Below are 19,089 nucleotides of genomic sequence, written 5' to 3'. Positions count from 1 at the left end.
ATCATCTTTGTGCATCGATAGATTTATGTATACTTTGGGTGAATTATCTAGTATATGAATTTCTTTCAATAATGATCTTTAAAAAAGAGTGGAGGGCGCCTGGGTGGCTCAGTCGTTAAGCATCTGCCTTCGACTCGGGTCATGGTCCCAGGGTCCTGGGATCGAGTCCCGCATCGGGCTCCCTGCTCCTTGGGAGCCTGCTTCTCCCTCTGCCTCTCTCTCTCTCTCTCTGTCTCTCATGAATAAATAAATAAAAATCTTTAAAAAAATAAAAACAAACAGAGTGGACTAACTTAGAAATGTAAATGAGAACTAAGGACAGGCTGTGTTTGATTTGTCAGGACAGCAGTACTGGTAATAGTACGAAGAAGGAGGGCCGATGGGAGGGAGAGAGGGGAGAGGAAGACGGTGGCAGTTGGATATTATACAACTGTCCAAGTGTCTTTGTACTAGCCCTCATAAACTAATGGTTGACGTGAAATTGGAGCACCACTTTGGAGGGCAAATCAGGTAAGATATAGCAACATTGAGAGTTACAAATTCTGTTAGGCAATGACTCTGCTTGGTAGAATTTATCCTGTATATTTAGACTCCTACTGATGCATAGCTATAGAAAAAAAAAAGATTTCATTGCAGGATTAGAAAAATATTAGAAATGGCCTAAATGTCCTTCAAAGGTAGACTGGCTTGAAAAATTCTGACAAATCAATTAATAAAATACTATATGCCTAAAAAATAAATCTAATTTATATATACTGATGGAAAAATTTCAAAGATATATGCTTAAGTTTAAAAAGCCAAATACAAAATATGTATATAATATTCTTAGTTTTTAGAGAAGTATGAGAGGAGAAACAAACATATATATTAATAGTACATTGTTGGAAGGACATTAAAAAAACGGTTAACCATTAAGAGGGAGACTAGCATAAAGGGCAAAGACTGACCCTTTATTTCCATTGTCTTTTAAATTCTTTATGTTTATATCTTTTTATGCCATTTTAATTAATATCATGTGCATGCATTACCCTTTAAATTACTGAAGCAGGGGTAAGTAACTGAAATTAACCAGGAGCTCCTGATGGCATAATAATTTCAAAGTACAAGGACGCTTCGTTGTATAGTTTCAAAGACCTTCTTCTATATCACTCTGTGTCATGATGCATAGTTTCTTGTGGCATGTCAATTTTTTATGTTATTGATGAAAAGTCTGATACCTATGATGGTCAAAAATAGATAGTCTTGTCTACTGATAACAAAAAGTAACTTTGGTTAATTAAAGCAGAACACAAGTTTATTAGAATGAGGCAAAGAGATTCACAGAATGGCAGAAACCTGAGAATGGGGTGTGGTGACTTCACAGAAACTGTTGGATGCTCAAGTACTGTAAGCCCCATTTTCCACTTGACAAGGCACCGAGTGAGCAACTGCTGTGTGCTGAGTTCTGTGGGCCCTGGGGATTCAAGAGGAAAGCTACCCAACAGGCTCCCCAGTAGGCATAAGGGAGCTTCTGTGCCAGGCATCGTTCCAGGCAGGGGAGGTGTCCTGACATTCAAATATCACCACAAATTAGTGGAGTTGGTGCCACCTGAGTGGTATATCTCAGCTCCCTGTGCAGGACGGCATCACCCTGGTCCTGGGACTCTGCCCACAGCTGCTGGACCCATCGCCAGGGGCACTTGGCTTTGGGCTCAAGGCTGTCCCAACTCCACAGCCACTGGTTGGGTTCCCAGCCATCTCAGGGTGCTCTGCATCCGACACTCTAATTCAGTGCCCAGAGTGAGGGCATCCAATGAGATGCGAGACTTAGAGAGAACCAGTATCTGGCATAAAATTTTTCCCCTATATGGCAGGTGGTGAATGCATCTAAAAGTGAAATATTACATCTGATTCATATGTGCTGATAAGGCAGGATCTCAAAGAAGTATGGTTAAGTTACAAAGAGCCAGCATCAATAATAAAATATATTAGAAATATATTATGAAATATTAGACCTTAAGATGATAGAGTACCATAACCCTGCATCTGTTGAAGCAATGACAGATCACACTATTGTAATGTTTTTTTTTCCTTAAAGATTTTATTTATTTATTTGAGAGAGAGAGAGAGAGAAACAGCACGAGAGGGGAGAGGGTCAGAGGGAGAAGCAGGCTCCCCGCTGAGCCGGGAGCCCAATGTGGGACTAGATCCCAGGACTCCAGGATCATGACCTGAGCTGAAGGCAGTCACCCAACCAACTCAGCCACCCAGGCGCCCTGTAATTTTTTACTGTGAAAATGAGAATTTTTATGTAAAAAGCTATTAAATATGTGTAATATTTGATTATTTATTTACATTTATGGTTTGTGAAAAAAAAGAAACAAAATGTCTCTTTAATTTAACATTCCATAAATTCTGGAAATATACTTCTAAACCCAGGTCAGCTTATTTGGAACAATTCTGCTATATTCAGATGACCCTAGTCATAATCTGTTACACACGCACATTGAGGGAACTCATGATGTTTAAGCCACATATATTTCAAAATTTATTTTATGAGTAAACTCTTTAGAACAAACATCCTTATTTGGCAATAATTACTTAATAAATGTTTTCTCATTTGAATTTTCAGTGTTTACATGTCTCTTGGTGTACCTGCACCTATTTGCCGCTCTGTAGATACAGATTATAAATTCACAAATATGTCACGTTCGTGACATTTGAGATGTTTACATCTGCCTTCCCTTTAATGGACAGAAATCATGCTTTATTCCTCTTTTGTGTCCTCGTGGAAACTTGCCTTATAATATTGAACTGTATTCTTCTTTTGCATATCATTCAATTCAAATGAGTTTTGCAATCTACCTAAAATAAAAGAGATTACACCAACATATTCACTTATGGAGAATGAAATGCCATGGATGTAGAGACCTGGAATATTTATGTAATTTCAACAACTTCTGTTTTGCTGAGTCTGTGTCTTAGGGCAGGCGAAAATAGCCAACGCTTTCCCTCTCTGCATATAGATGGCGCCACATAGATGCTTTCAGTTAGTTTTCATGCACCAGCAAATATCTATAACTGAAAGTCAAAGTCAGAATGTAAGCTACCCCTTTGGCCTCCCTCCCATTTGACATGTGAGGTTCTTTCTCACATTCTTTCTTTCTCTGACATTCTTGAATGTCATTGAGGAAGAGTTTTTTGTCACTTGATCATTAACATAGATGCTAAAATCTTTCAAATAGTGTTAGTTTATCTATGGAATTGCAACTCCTTCTGTTTCTTGTAGAATTTGGACCCATTTGTAAAATTTACCATAGGTGTATGTTGGTGTAAATATGAGTACAGTACCTGCAAATTAATCATTCCTTTTATTTTCCAGATCCCTTAAAATCTGATCAAGACTCTTCGAACCATTACCACGGCACCAGCAGTGGGTCTGTCGCGGCTGCCATCCTGGTCCCATTCTTTGCTCTAATTTTGTCAGGGTTTGCATTTTACCTCTACAAACACAGGTACCGTGGAAACCCCGAGGGTATGCAAACGCTGTGCGCAGACAGCGCTGGTCTGGGGAACGCACATCCGCTCGCTGCCGCGTGCACACACACGTATACAGCTCCACAGCCTTCTCTCCCACATTATGAAAGCTTGCACGGGAAGGTTTAGCCTTCTTTTGTTTGCTGTACTTGCTCAGCAGGCCAAGTTTGAGTAATGAACTTTAGAGAATAAATAAATGGATTTAAGAAATAACGTGCTAGGGTTCATGGTCAATTGAAAGATGCAGTGAAGGATTCTATTTCTACTTTTGAGGTCCATAGCCAGATATCAGGGGCATTAGGATGGTATCTCCACCTTCCAGCAGAAGATGTAACAGAATGTTCTTTTTTTTTTAATGTTTTATTTATTTATTCATGAGAGTCAGAGAGAGAGAGAGAGAGGCAGAGGCAGAGGGAGAAGCAGGCTCCCCGCCCAGCAGGGAGCCCAATGCGGGACTCGATCCCAGGACCCTGGGATCATGACCTGAGCCAAAGGCAGACGCTTAACTATCTGAGCCACCCAGGTGCCCCGGAACAGAATGTTCTTTATGGCCACTTTCAACTCCATGAATCTGTGATCTACAAACTGTTGGTTTATTCCTTTCTTCAGCCAGATACAAATTGAGTTCTCACTATGTACTCAAAGATACCACGTGTTCCATCTCGGTGTTCTGACCATCTATGAATTTGCATATCCCTACTAACTGAAAAAATGTCAAAACTTGAGAAAAACGACTTTAATGAAATAGATCCTTTCATTGGAGTTAATGAGGATGTCACCACAACCCCCACCAAAAAAAAAAAAGCAAAAATAAATTGTGGAGGAACTGTAAGTTCTCATGCATGTTGTCTTTATCTGGATAATATATTTCCTGGAAGAATATGGCATATGCCAAACTGTTTTAAAATACTATTTGTGGGCACCTGGGTGGCTCAGTTGGTTAAGCGACTGCCTTCAGCTCAGGTCATGATCCTGGAGTCCCGGGATCGAGTCCCGCATCGGGCTCCCCACTTAGCGGGGAGTCTGCTTCTCCCTCTCACCCTCCCCCCTCTCATGCTCTCTGTCTCTCATTCTCTCTCTCAAATAAATAAATAAAATCTTTAAAAAATTGTATAAAAAAATAAAATAAAATACTATTTGTAATAGTGGAATTCCCTATATATATTTAAAAAGAAAACCCTCTGTGATTCCCCAAAATAAGATTAAGGTATGTTAAATGTGCTCAACATTCATTTATATAATACAGATATTCTATTTAATCCTGGTTTAAAAGAAGAAAAACTGTGTAAGGATTTTTTTAATAACTCATAGAATAGATTTAAATATGTGCTTTCTTATGCTTTTTAAAAATATATAAAATAGTAAGAATGTTACTTCAAAATTATATTGCATAGCTGCTTACATGGATGTCTTCATTTTCCTGTGGTTGGTAATGTACTTGGTTTAAAAATATAATTTGATGAAAGGAATCTCAGATGGTACTTAACAAAATTGAAATTTGGCTCATCTGTATTAGTTAATTATTATTACTTTTTGAGAAGACAATATTTTCTGAACACAGGTCTGGTAAGCCTTATCCTCAGATTTCTCTGGGGCTAGTTGAAAATGTAGTAAATATAAATATAAATATATATATATATATATATCTCACTACCTTATCCAATAAAATTCCATCCTTAGAAGTGATTCTGTTCTTAAAGAAGTATAAATTACAAATATATTTTCTTTCACACGTTTCTCTAGGAACCACAATACCCTTACAGATAAACATACAGTAGGAATTTATAATTCCTACAAATTCATTTTTGCTTTTTGTTGTTGTTGTTGGCATCTATGTTAACCCCTAGGGAAACGTGCAGTCCATTAAAGTTCTTTCTCCCCACTCTTTGATGTTTCCCCGTCCATAGGGGAGTCTCTGGATCCTCCTGAAGTTTCCTCTGCCCAGACCCACAGACGGGAGTCCCCATCTGCCTAACGAGTTTTGCCTCGATGTGCCTCCCAGTGAGGCAGACCTTTATATGAGTCTCAGAGAAAACACCTCTCAGCACCTCTCTGAGCTTTTCAAAAGATAACCCTACACAATTATATGTAGGTATACATAAAGCAGTCAGCACTTCTGATGAGATCTTAAGTTAAAACCTCACAGTATTGGGGAATACTCAGTATAGACCACACCTGTAGTCTTCCAACCGCAGATGCTTCCCTACCACGTTCAGTACTCCGTGTTTCCGGAGGGAGACCTCACTTACATGTCCGGTGACTTTGATCCCTCTGCATTTCCACACCATGGGCTGTCTGATCTCATGGCTCTCGAGAGCCAAGAAGCCCCTGTGACTCCGAATCCATACGCTCCTGTAGTTCTCTGGGCCTGTGCCATAGGAGGAATTGGGAGACTTCTATAGAATCAAGCGGGCCATGCCTGATCACCCAGGCAGGCCATGAATTCATTTTCGTTTGAGTTGTTGCCATGTACCCAGGGAACATGCCAAACTATTAGCTTTCCGTACACTGGCTCCTTACCCTCTACAGGTGTAAAAGTTCCTTAACCAGCTGGATCTTTATTTCTGGAGTTAAAACCGTGTTCCCGCTCATTTCTGAGTTTCTCTCATTACCCTCTGCTTGGAATTGTTCCCTCAGTCAGACCCAGGGCTCCTGACTCAGGACTCCCAAGTCGCTGCCCTGCACACGCTTCCTTCTCTATGGCCCCAGGATCCCATCCAACTCTGTGGGGCTTCCCTGGCAGTGCAGGGGTGGTGACCCTTGACCTGGGAGATGACATGGGGATTTTAGCCAGCTTTCAACTTCATTAACGTTTGGCTGAATTTGTTTATTAACTTTTGTTGCTGGAGCATTTTCAAGTTCAATGTCAAACACCCTCCCCAAGTCCTGGGGCAGATGCAAACTGCTTTTCTGCTGACACAAATCTAATTCTCTGAAACTTATACACTTTGAGTTCTCTTTTTCTCAATGAGCATTAAGTCAAGTCAGAAAATCTACTAGTGAATCACTAAAACGGAAGCATCATTAAATCCGATATCTGGTGATGTTTTTGCTAGTGTGGGTATTTACATTAAAGTTCTGTTTTTACCACCTGGCATAGTTTTCTTATGTAATTTCTTCTGGAAAAGGTGGAGGGGCAGACTAGATAGCTTTACGTCTTTTACCTCTAAAAACCCTCCAATCTCTAATCTTAGGTCATACACAGGGGTTTTCTTTTAATTAGAAAGCATAACCAGTAGTTTGACAAAGAGTTCAACGTCTCTTCTGTAACTTGGTCACGGCTATGTTACATTACAGAAAGAGCTAGCCTTTAGTGAACATGATAACTGCAGTGAACTGAAGTTTATATTTCTCTTTTCCTTAATCTGAACAGTCCTGAAGGGTTGACATCTTGATTGAGCAGGGAGTGACTTCCCCAAGGTCATATAACTTACAAGTGACAGACAAATGTCTAAAGCAACTCTGGCATTGATGATCTTCCCATTTTGCCAAGAGTATCAATAGGAATCAGATAATTCCTTGACTTTGGAAAGAGCTTCAGCATTTTAAACTACCTATATCATCCCAACCACTGATTCTAAAAAGGAAAACGGTCTAAACGTGTGGAGATGTGCCCTCTTCCCTGTCACTGTGTGCCCTCGCATGTGTATTCCCTGCTGAGTTGGGAGTGATGTCGTGCCCCCGGCCCCAGCTGCCTCTTTTCTTAAAATCCTGGCTCTAACAGTTTGTTCCTTCTTTCCCCTTTAGAACGAGACCAAAAGTTCAATACAATGGCTATGCAGGACATGAAAACAGCAATGGACAAGCTTCCTTTGAAAACCCTATGTATGATACAAACTTAAAACCCACAGAAGCCAAGGCTGTGCGGTTTGACACAACTCTGAACACAGTGTGTACGGTGGTATAGCCCTCAGTGCCCCATTAGGACTGATTCATAGCCATACCTCTGATGGACAAGCAGTAACTCCGTTGGTGCCATATACCACTCTCCCTTCTACTCTTGGCTTTGCTCCGGTGATCTTTCACATCTGCTGGCATCCATGCAGCGGGAATCTCCAGTCACGTGCCAGAGTCTTCTGAGGGTCGGACAACAAATACCGACAAATGCGCCTGCATTCTGAATGTGGATTCCGAATGCCTGACTACATCTGCTTGGAATCAAGGCACACTTAAGGAAGACTGCCGAGTCATGCCAATTCTTTGTACTTAATGCCTCAGACTTTCGTATTTCTGTGTGGCTGGGATGCCTTTCAATGCAGTCTTCTGGGCACGTGGATACATCCTTTGGGTGCGGTGACAAAATGGTAGCACCACAATATACCACAATACGTTGTTCTGTTTTTGTTTTGTTTTGTTTTGTTTTTAACCCCCATGAATATGAATACTCTGGAAAAAAAAAAAAAAAGCTCTTTTGAAGAAGACACCTTTCTGGTAGACGCACACACCTACAAACGCTTCACTCTGTCCTTCCTGAGACCTGACAAGCTTTGAGGACTCACAGCTCCCCTCAGTGTCCATCCCTAGGGCCATTTGCAAATTCCCCAGTCAGCTGTTCTATTGCAGAATTTTTGATGCACAATTTTTTGCACTAGTGTGTTATGAATGACTGAGTAAGATTCTGATAAAAAAACAAACTATTTACACAGGGTTTATACACACTATCCATTGTATATAAGCATCTTTTCATGTGGTCAAGCTAAACATCCACCATCCGTTCAGTTGGCGTGTTAGAGAGAGGAAGTATCCCCAGACATGGCGCAGGTCTTAAAGGTATTGGAGAGATTTATTTTATTACCGCGTCCTTTAGCTACATATGTGTGTTGAATTCACTGAAGATGTCGAACAAGGCAAAAAAAAAAAGAGGCCTTTTTATGTTTTTATTTAGCACACACGTTCTTCCTTTCGGCATCACCCGCTGATGGCACGGAATGGCAGGGCGGTGGCGGCATGTCTCCCGTGTAAACATGTCCATAGTAATTTATTTTAGATAGCTCATGAACCTGTGGGGTTCAGCTCACCGTAGTCTTCCCCGTGCACCGGGGTTCGCTCCCCCCGGGGCACCGTTGCCTGCTGACGTGGTGTGGACCGACTGCGCACAGTGCATCTTGCACTCAGTGGGACTTGTCCAGGATCAAAATACCATGTGTCTCTCTGGAGGCGCGGGAGAATCACACATTTCTTTCCTGATGACACCTTTCATACATTGTTTTGTCTTTTGTTTCATGCGAATTCCAGATACAGGTGTGATTTAGGTGATTTTTCACCTTTAAAATGTATTCTAGGTACGTTTTGAATCACGGTGTGAATAAAATAGGCATGATCCCCGGTGTGGATAAGATCCAAGTATGAAGTAGAAGGCGTGGCAATGAGAATGTGGATGTAACAAAATCCAAGTGAAGATCATGTTTATTTTTACTTATAACGGTTTGATAAAAGCATTTTAAAAAGACGATGCTTATTTTATTCTTTGGGTGTTCAGTATGTGTCCCATGTATTGAAAATGTCTCCCTATTCACCTTCCAGACCAGCATCCACCAAGTGTCTCATTCACTTCGTTGTAGTGGACGGATTCACACCTAGCTTTACGACTGATGGATTTGTTGCTCTGTTGAACATTCAAATGCAGGACTTCAAAAGTGGAAAATGAAAAAAAAAAAAAAAAGACACAAAAACCTGTCAGGATAATAGCTCATTCTTTCAAGTCATGTGTTTTGATTTGAGCGCTTTATTGGATCTTTTTATCCTCGATGCCCACTGTTCTGTTACTTGTTTGAAGGGGCGTATGCTGTTAGGAGGGCATCCCTGACCTCTTCTAGTGACTTCTTTGCCTTTTGAACTCCAAATTATGAATTCCTTAGTATCATGCTGAATTCTCTGCCCCTTTTTCTCTGGCCGACCTGATATTGTGACTGGAGATTTGCTTTGCAACCTGGAGCCCTTACACGGATTCTACTCCTTAGACTAGACGAGGTCGGCCAGAGCCAGGCTCCTAACACGCACACTGAACCAGAACAAAGAGAAAGGGAGTTCGAGGATCGTTGTGTGCAGGGGAGAACAGGGTTACTATATATATTAGGTGTATATATATATATATATACATACATACATATATATAAATATATTGTACATATCTAAGTTTGAGTCATTCAAACTAGGTGCAAAATGCTGACTTCAGAGTCTGAGTTAACGTCTCTCTTCCCCCATCCCTGACCTGCTTGCCGGTCAATGCCGTTACCAATTCCTGAACTGACAGGACATACATACGCACATACAGAAACCACATACACGATTAGATATTATTTTCCTTTGTGTGCAAAGTCAGCCTGTCCTTTGGTTGCCAGTTTGGAGCATGGTATTCAACAACAACCACAAAAATACTCCATGAAATTCTCCTGCGAGGATTCTGCCTAGTTTCTTCCTAGGGTGTGTGCAGTGTGGATTCAGATCTCCTGCGAGGTGTTGGAGGGTCTCACGCAGGCAGTCGGCATGCGCGCTTCCTGCGCTGGGGCTGCAAGACTCCTTCTGGAAGCGACCAGAACCCCTGCGCGGGGAAGGACCCCATGCTAACGCAGGTTATGTGATTCAGAGCTGTTTAAAATGCTGCTTGTTTCCCACATCTTTTGCCTTTCTTCAGGCTAGCTGCAATAATTTTTTCTTCTGTAAGATATTTTGTAAACAACAACAAAAAAATCAATTCTCAAACAGGGGGAAAGAACGCTGGTGTCATGGTCAGGAAACCCGCCGCATCTCCGCCCGCCCCGTGTTACCATCTCACCACATGCTGCTGACATGAAGTAGGTGCAAACGACCTTTTTGTACAGAGATATATTTTTTATGAAGAATTTGTAAAATTATTAAATATGCTGTAATTTTTTGATTAATGTAGGTAAATTGTTAAAAAAATAAATGTTTTTACAATACAAAACTGTAATTTTCCCAATAATGTACCATGTACCATCTTTAGCTGATTCTCAGTTCCAATCCTATTACACATGTATTAATATTAAAGTGGCCTGTTAAAATCAACAGTATCTTTTTTTGTCAAAAAATTATAAAGAGAGTGTAATATAGCCTGTGCAATGCCACCTATCTTTAAAGGAAATCAGAGTTCTAATTAAATATTTAATTTTAGATTTCTATTTTTTGGTGTGATTTATTGTAGCCTAATAACGTGTGCCTGTGGGCCCGTGGCAGGGGAGGCAAAGAACGAAGTGTTCCTAACGAGCTTTCACTGCATTTGCAACCGGGCTGGGTATTTTCTGCAGATGATGTTAGCATTACGGACATGATTAATAACCAGCACGCGTGTGAGGATGCGCGACACAGGCACTTGCTGTGCGGAAGCTGACTTATTTCTTAATGGTTTACCTAAAACCAGGGAGAGCTTTCGCTCTTCTCGAAACCAAATCAAGCCTGTATTTTTATAATTTTTAAAGCTTTTTTTTGTTTTTGTTTTTGTTTTTTGATATTTCCAAGCCATTGCTTTAATATAACCATGACTGGGTGAGCCCCCAGTCAAACAGACGCCAGCCTTGTTCGCTCCTGGTCAGTGTAGTCTGCACAAGGAAGGCTGCTCACCCACATTTGGGTGAAATTTTAATTCCTTTAAGGAGAGCATTTGTATGATAGGGTAATTTCTTTTTTGTTTGTGTTATTTTTACTTTTTATTTTTATTATTTTATTTTTCATTATGTTCAGTTAGCCTACATATAGTACATCACAAGTTTTTTTTTTGTAGTGTTCAACCATTCATTAGTTGCATATAACACCCAGGGCTCATCCCAACATGTGCTCTACGACCAACACCAAAGAAATAGAAACAATTATTAGATATTATTACCAGCAAATATATGCCAAAAAATTAAGCAATCTAGAAGAAATGGACACATTTTGTTTTAGATTTTTTAATTTATTTGAGAGACTGAGAAAGAAAGACCACAAGCAGGGGGAGGGGCAGAGGGAGAGAGAGAAGCAGGCTCCCCACCGAGCAGAGAGCCCGATGTGGGTGGGGCTCGATCCCAGGACCCTGGGATCATGACCTGAGCTGAAGGCAGACACTTAATGGCCTGAGATACCAGGTGGCCCAGTATGTTTATAATTTGAAAAAAAATAATGGCAGTTCTTTCTGTAAACGTTTGCAGTGCTGAAAAATGACACATAAGAACATTATGCACATATTTAAGAAAACATTTCAAATGCCACACTTGAAGAAGGCTCAAAAAAATTCCTTCTCGCAGACTGCCCTTAAAATTCAGAGCCAGCCGTCCTCCACTCATCTTGGGGCTGAGAGAAAAAAGAACACTTTACAAGTCCTCTGTGACCCATCAAGCGGAAATGTCCTGCAGTTAAACAGAATGATATGCTAATTTTCCTGAGAGTCAAGTTATTACAAAATGAAAAACAACCAATAATAATAATAAAAAAATCGCCCCACAGTGGCTTCAAAGAAACGAAAGTTTTGATATCCCACTTAGACTCTGGCTCTCTTTGGATCCACAGATGTTTTTCATTGCTATGGATTGAGCACCTACTCTGCGCCCAACACATTTCCATGTGACTTGCATCCCTTCAAATAGTCCTCCTAATCTAGCAAAGTGGTGTTACTGCTCTCACTTCACAGGTGAGATGCAGAAGTGCCGAGAAGCTTATTACCTAAGGATGCAAGCTAGGTAGGTTGATGGTGGAGAGCAGTCTTCTGCTTCACCTTTCTTCTTTTCTCACTAGAAATATCACATTATTAGATTCATCAGTATTTTCTGATTCTGCAATTTAAAAAAAAAATTCTCTCATTCTAGCTGTAAATCATTTTGTTTGGGCTTCACCCAGTTAAAAATAACTCCAAGTAAAGAATTCCAGGAGATATCAATACTCCATAGTATCAGTTTTACTATCTCCCAGATTACTCATACATAATGTGTCCTCCAGAAGTTTTAACACATTAAACTGGAACTTGAGAGCCCTGTAGTTATCCTGCGGGTCTTTGTCTAACACACTGAAATCATACGAGAGCTTTACTCTTGACTGACCTTTCCACTTTTGCCTCCTAAAAACTGACTAGGAATTACTACTACGTCTCAGAAATCTGTCTCCTGCGTCTGGCATCTTAGGCAAGTGGCAGAGCATCCTGCACGGAGTAGGACCTCAAATAGCTGCTGAATTTGAACCGAGTACCTCTCAGCTCTCATTACTCCCTGCTGTGCCCTTTTATTAACACAGAGACACCCAGCCTGTTCCGAGCGATGGCTCTTTACAATAACCAATACAATCTGACTTCCTCTTCACTGTGGTGGAAGTAAGTTTTCATAGGCTTATTGGGTTATCTATAGCCAAGAATAGTGCCTTCTACTTCTCTGGATGCCTTTGCCCGTGGAACCGGGCATGTCTCCCCTTTCTGATGGCGGCTGCCCCTGGCTATCCCCTGGGACCCTCTGCCTGCACGACAATCGGTTTGGGTAGCATGTGTCCCACAATTCTGTACCCGTCTCTGAGCCAGGACGACTCTCCTCCTGGGAATCAGAGCTTGAGAGGCGTGACACAAACATGAGATGTGTCTGGCAGGATGTACGCTGGCCCCCAGCTAGGCCGCCCCAGGGAGTGAGCCCAACCTTGCATGCTGCGTCTCTCCTCCCCAGGCCTGATCTCTGGGCTGTTCCCTTGCAACTGCTACTCCACCCCTTTCCATATCCATTTTTTCTTCAAGTTTCCAGACTTGGGTACTTGTACTTGCATTTAGGGGACTCAGCTGCTGTAATTACACCTGACAGGTATAGGACAGGTCTCTGTGATGCTCCCTGACGCACGCACTCAGGGCACAACGCCCGGCTGCCTAACGCCGAATCCAGCCATGCAACCAGGGAACACCACTGCTGAGCTGAGCCTCCGTGTCTCTGAATGCACACAACACCAAAGTACCAAAGGTAAAGTGACTCACAAGACTGCTTGGATGGCTGGGAGAGTTTCTAGGATTTAACAAATTTGCCGGATTTAATACAAATCTCGCCAGGTGAATGACCACCTTCACATGCATGTGGCCAACCAGACAGTACGCAGTGGCTGGGGGCACTTCTCAGGGTCTGTAAGGGATGGTGAGGCAGCCTCTGTAAGGCTTTTATTAAGGAATTTTGCGGGCTGAAAGGGTAGCAAGCATAGTTTTACAATACTGCTTTAGAAGACATTTTTGTTGTTGTTTATTTTGTCTTATGATGTTATCCTCTTGTGGATATTAAAGCAGCTTTTAGTTTGTTACAAGATTACTTCCAGGGAAGGCACTGGATGACAGGGGGGCTAATTTTTCAGGCCACCTGGACTCCTTAATCTATAGGATTATATATAAATTAAGTGCTTAACAGGGGAGAGTGAGGAGAGGAATTATACCAAGAGAATTAAGATGACGTTCTTTTCTTCCCTGTGTATGTTCAACAATCTCAGGGCACGAGAAGGTCAGCCTACAGCCTTGGGGTCAGGGCCAGGCCCCTGCAAGCCCACCTATGTCATACATTCGCCACGTTGGTGGTGCGCGAAGAGCCTGAGACCCAGGGCGAGTCTCAGCTGTGGTCACCATCCTGATAGGCTCAGCATTTAGTTCTGACCATGTCCCCATCCTTATACCCCTAGGGTGACACGTGATGCCGTCACGGGAGTCCAGTCCGCTTGGGGGGCACACGCCCAGGTGTGTGTGTCCAGGATGCACATAGTGAAGGTGCAGGTGCTCACATCTCAAGAACATGGCTTTCAACCCAAGAGAACGAACCTGCAAAACAATATGGATGACATAATCCCATTTTCCAATACGATTAAAAATCATGCAAATTAATACTCTATGTTGTAAAGGGTTACATCTGTATGTAGTAATGCTATTAGAAATGCCTGGTATAGACTAAAGTCATATTCAGATTAGTGACTTCTTCTAGGGAGGGAGCAGAGGAGTGGAATTGAGGGAGTGCATGGAGTTGTCTGCCATGGAAATTTGAGCAAGGTTTTTACCAGTTCTGTGGAAGATGGGAGGAATCATAGTTTCTACCTTGTCGGGGTGTAGAGGATGGCAAATGTGAGAGTGGGTGTGAGATGCATAAAATATGGCCCAGTGCACAGCAAGGTCCAATTACCTGCCCCTTAACTATCTGACCCATCACCTACCTTCCTATCAATCACCTAGCGATTCATCAATGATCCATCGTTTATCTATCACCATTTAACTAATCTATGTATTTATTTGTTTAAAAAATGTGAATCAAGTAGAAGAGAAAATGTTGACTTTGACAAAGTTGTACAAGGACTTTCACATTACTTTTATCACACTTTATGCCTTAATTGGTTTTGGAAAGCCTTACACTCTAAATTTTATTTATTTGTCTTAGAGATTTTACTTATTTATTTGACAGAGTGAGAGCACAAGCAGGGGAAACGGCAGAGGGTGAGGGAGAAGCAGGCTTCCTGTAAAGCAGGGAGCCCGATGCGGGGCTTGATCCCAGGACCCTGGCATCATGACCTGAGCCGAAGGCGAGGCTTAACCGACCGAGCCAGCCAGGAGCCCTACACTCTAAATTTTAAAATAATGGGTATGGCAGTTCGGCTGTGGAGGTTTGAACAGTGCCTCCCTTCCACCCATCCCTGAGACTCCGGATGGTTGCATAACTGCTCCTTCTGGCCAATTTCCCAAACTGTTACATCGGGAATACCAATATCCGGCTTCATTTGAAAAACCTGTGACCTTTTATGAATAATGTTAGCCAGTGGATACTTGGTGAAAACACTGGAAATACTCCTATTTGAGAGTCGCTTGAAGACAGCACCTCTTTCTTCTCCTGCACAGAAGTCATGCTTGTTTCTCCCCGGTTGTTTCTCCCTGGGGCAGGTGCATTATTCCGGAATGCATTTGACTATACGTCTTACAGAGTAGGTAGCTAACACACTCTATGATTACTGCAAGGACCTCTGGGCTCTGTTTTTCGTCTTGTAACAGTGGGTCGTTGTGCCCATTAGTCTTAAAAAAAAAAATACTGCACGTTTTTCTCTTATCCATGGAGGCAATCACTGAGCTGTTGTCCAGGGAGTCAGGGGCCGATGTCTGACTGCAAACTCACTCCTTTAAGTGCAGGCTGGAAGGGAGGAGCCTCGACAGGAGTGTTCAGAGGCAAACACCCAGTGTTGGGCAGTTGAAGTCCACACCAGGCAGGGTCCCGGTACACGCAGTGACCGCCTTGTGGGGAAGCAGTGGGTGTGAGTGTGAAAATGGTAAAGATGGTATGGCCCTGGGTGAGATTCTGTCTGTCTGCTGTGGTCTCTGGTGTCTCAGGTTGTTTCATTAGATCTTCAGGAGAGTCTGCGTGCTGGAAGCAGGGTGGGCACAGCGGGGAAGCCCACCGATGGTGACAGCCGTCTCAGAGGGAAAGCCGTGGGAACCGCAATGGCCCCTGTGGTCAAAGTGAGTGGGAGTGCTGTTTGTTCAATTTTATTATGCATTTCAGTGAGTTATTGTAGTGAAATATTCCATATTTATGTAAAAGATTTTACGTTATTGTTAATCTTTTTTTTTGGCAATAAGAACACTGAACATGAGATCTGCCCACTTCATAAGCTTTAAGTGCAGGTCACATGTGACTACAGGTGCTGAGCTGTTCAGCGGGTTCTAGAACATGTTCATCCTGCGTGACCGACAGAAGCACGCCTTTCATTCCAGAGGGATCTAGAAACACTCGTACTAAAGTGCGCTCTTCAGAATCTGGGTGACTTTGTTTGATTGGGCTGTGTCTTTCTTTGTTCTGCCCCAGATAAATATTACCCTTAATTAAACATTTTGATAAGCAACACACAGCTAAGTGCCATTATTAAATTTTTATGCATTTAGTAAAAATGGCTAATTATGAGCCAATGGATGGATAGACAACTTGGAAAATTAGCATTGCTTTGTGCGCTGGCAGCGGGGTCTGTGCCTGAGGTTACGTTGGCCGCCAGCTGCCTCACCCTTTACCGCCCGAGGGCTCGGGCTCCAGGACACCTGGCACTGCCTCTGCCCTTCCTCTTCTTCCTGCTGGTACCATTAAGGCCCAGAGTGGGGGCCCTCATTGGCTGCTGGAATGCAGCCAATCTCCAAACTTCAAGAAAAGATAAACATACTTCCCTGGAGCAGGATTCCAGAACTCCCAGCAGCTATGGACGAGTGGACTAGGCTCTCTCGAGCGTTCGCAAATGCTGGTTTTCTAAGACTGTGCAGAGTAATGGGTTTTTAAAACATGCCTAGCGGATGAAAAATTAAAGGATCAAGTTTATCCTACTTTTCACTTGGCTGGTGAAAATAGATTTTGGAGATAAAGTGTATGGAAGAAGATATACATACATAAGTCATACCATGCTGGTGGAAGTTTAGACCTTTGCAGAGATGAACTAGGAAAAAAGGAGATCTCAAAGGTTCTCAGCACAGGTGAGAAAGGGTCATCACCAACCGTGATCATGCTGTTGGCCAAGCCACCGTGCGGGTGACTTTGCAACACGTAAGTGGGTCAAGTCACATGTTGTACATCTTACACTGACACAATGTTATATGCCAGTTGTATCCCAATGAAGCTGGGAAAAAAAAACATCCCCTTGACTCAACAATTTCACCTTAAGAAACATAGGTGGCCATAGCACTCCAGTCCTCGGAAGGAAGTGAGGCATGCACGTGGTCCAGCACTGTTTCCAAAAGTAAAATATCAGAGGCAAGATAAAAGGCCGTTGATAGGGAAGAAATTACATAAATTATAGTACATCTATGTAACAGAATACAGTGCAGTGGGGAGTGCGGAGACACTTTAAGGTGTACTAATATCTAATGTTGTACAAGACTTATTTAAAGTGAAAAAGCATCGGGCACTTGGGTGGCTCAGTTGGTTAAGCCTCGGACTCTTCATTTTGGCTCAGGTAATGATCTCATGGTTGTGAGATTGAGCCCTGCACGGGGCTCAGGGCTGGGCATGGAACCTGCTTGGGATTCTCTCTCTCCCTCTCTGCCTCTCTCCACCTCTAAAAAAAAACAAATAAATAAAATAAATAAAGTAAAAAAGTCTCATGCAGAGCTGAGTTTCTGATGTGCTTTGATGTGCGTGAGCAATAGGCTACATGCACACATGTTCCTGAGCATGCACGTGTTATCTGGAAGACTATTTAAAAAAATGGTAGCAGTGTTGCTGAGAGCAGCTGAAGGAATCCGGGGGAGATAAGAGGGAGACTCACGTTTCACTCTGTAACATTTTATAATCTAAAACTCTGTGCTACCTACCCATGTATACAACTGAAAGCATATTTCTAAATTAAATAAAAATAAACAAACACATATCTGTTGCCGGATTGTTATTTTAGCTTCACACATGATTTGACCACCAATGCAGGATGACCAATACTCCTGATTGTAAATCCACGTACTCCTCCTTCTTGTCTTCGCTTTCAGAAACTAACAGAGTAGTATTAAATTTTGAGACAGTAAATTTTGACAGTAAATGGTTCTCTTTTTTTGAAAGATTTTATTTATTTATTTGATGGAGAGAGAGAGAGAGAGCCCAAGCAGGCAGAGGGTCAGAGGGAGAGAGAGAAGCAGGCTCCCCAACCGAGCAGGGAGCCTGACATGGGGCTCGATCCCAGGACCCTGAAATCACGACCTGAGCCAAAGGCAGACGCTTAACCAACTGAACCACCCAGGCGCCCTGAGAGTAAGTGGTTCCTAATGGAAAGTTATTGCCCCTTTGGTGAGGGAGAGCCTGGATTCCTTTAAGGATCTCAATATTCCCTATATCGTCATTTCTCAGTCCTCCCTCATTCCTAGAAGTTCATGGTCATTGCAAAGTATAGCTAAATTAATAGAATTTTTCTGCTTGACATGCTATGCACCAGAAAATTAAAACTAGCATTAAAAAAAAGAAAAAAGAAGGGGCACCTGGGTGGCTCGTCGTTAAGCGTCTGCCTTTGGCTCAGGTCATGGTCCCAGGGTCCTGGGATCGAGCCCCACATCGGGCTCCCTGCTCCACGGGAAGCCTGCTTCTCCCTCTCTCACTCCCCATGCTTGGTGTTCCCTCTCTATGTCTCTCTCTGTCAAATAAATAAAATCTTAAAAAAAAAAGAAAAGAAAAAAGAAGAAAGCTAGTCAACCACAGTTATCAGAAACAAAAATTGGTCCAGTTGAAAATGTAAAGAAATAATGCCTATGCAAGGTTTGTACTCTACTGGATATTGATGCATTTTATCCTAGGAAAATTTCCCAGCTAGGCATAAGTCAGCTTGGGCAGCTCGGTACAGCAGATAGCTTTAGTATTTGTGAAGGTTATAAAGTTAACTCATTTTGCAAGTATTTATGGAATCCTTACTAAATGTCAACACTTAGATTAGGTTCAGAGAGCTAAATAAAGCAGAGTTCAGGCTCCCTCCAGTCCAAGCAGGGAGGCAGACACAGGGACAAATACTAACAGTGAATGCTAGGACTGCATCTTTCTGCACTGGAACAGAGTAATGCGTTATAGGACCCATGGGAAAAGATCCCTGAAAACACTTTGGAAGCAGAATAGGTGAAGAGATTTTCAGGGAAAACTCTTCAAGGAGTTGTGA

General features: G+C 42.3%; 1 protein-coding gene across 1 annotated transcript in view; it reads left to right on the top strand.

The window, feature by feature from the left end:
* CSMD1 (CUB and Sushi multiple domains 1) overlaps positions 1 to 7,423 on the top strand; it is a 1,681,733-nt gene extending 1,674,310 nt beyond the window's left edge. The window contains exons 72-73 of the mRNA XM_088021297.1: positions 3,362 to 3,494; positions 7,264 to 7,423. Coding sequence (XP_087877423.1) covers positions 3,362 to 3,494; positions 7,264 to 7,423 — 293 coding nt within the window. The remainder of the gene's footprint in view (positions 1 to 3,361; positions 3,495 to 7,263) is intronic.
* Positions 7,424 to 19,089: the final 11,666 nt, after the last annotated feature.

This window comes from Eumetopias jubatus, unplaced genomic scaffold, assembly GCF_037043125.1.
Source record: "Eumetopias jubatus isolate StellerSeaLion01/CBP00866 unplaced genomic scaffold, mEumJub1_p1.0 scaffold_2, whole genome shotgun sequence".
NCBI lineage: Eukaryota > Metazoa > Chordata > Mammalia > Carnivora > Otariidae > Eumetopias > Eumetopias jubatus.
This window is presented reverse-complemented; position numbering and strand designations above follow the sequence as displayed.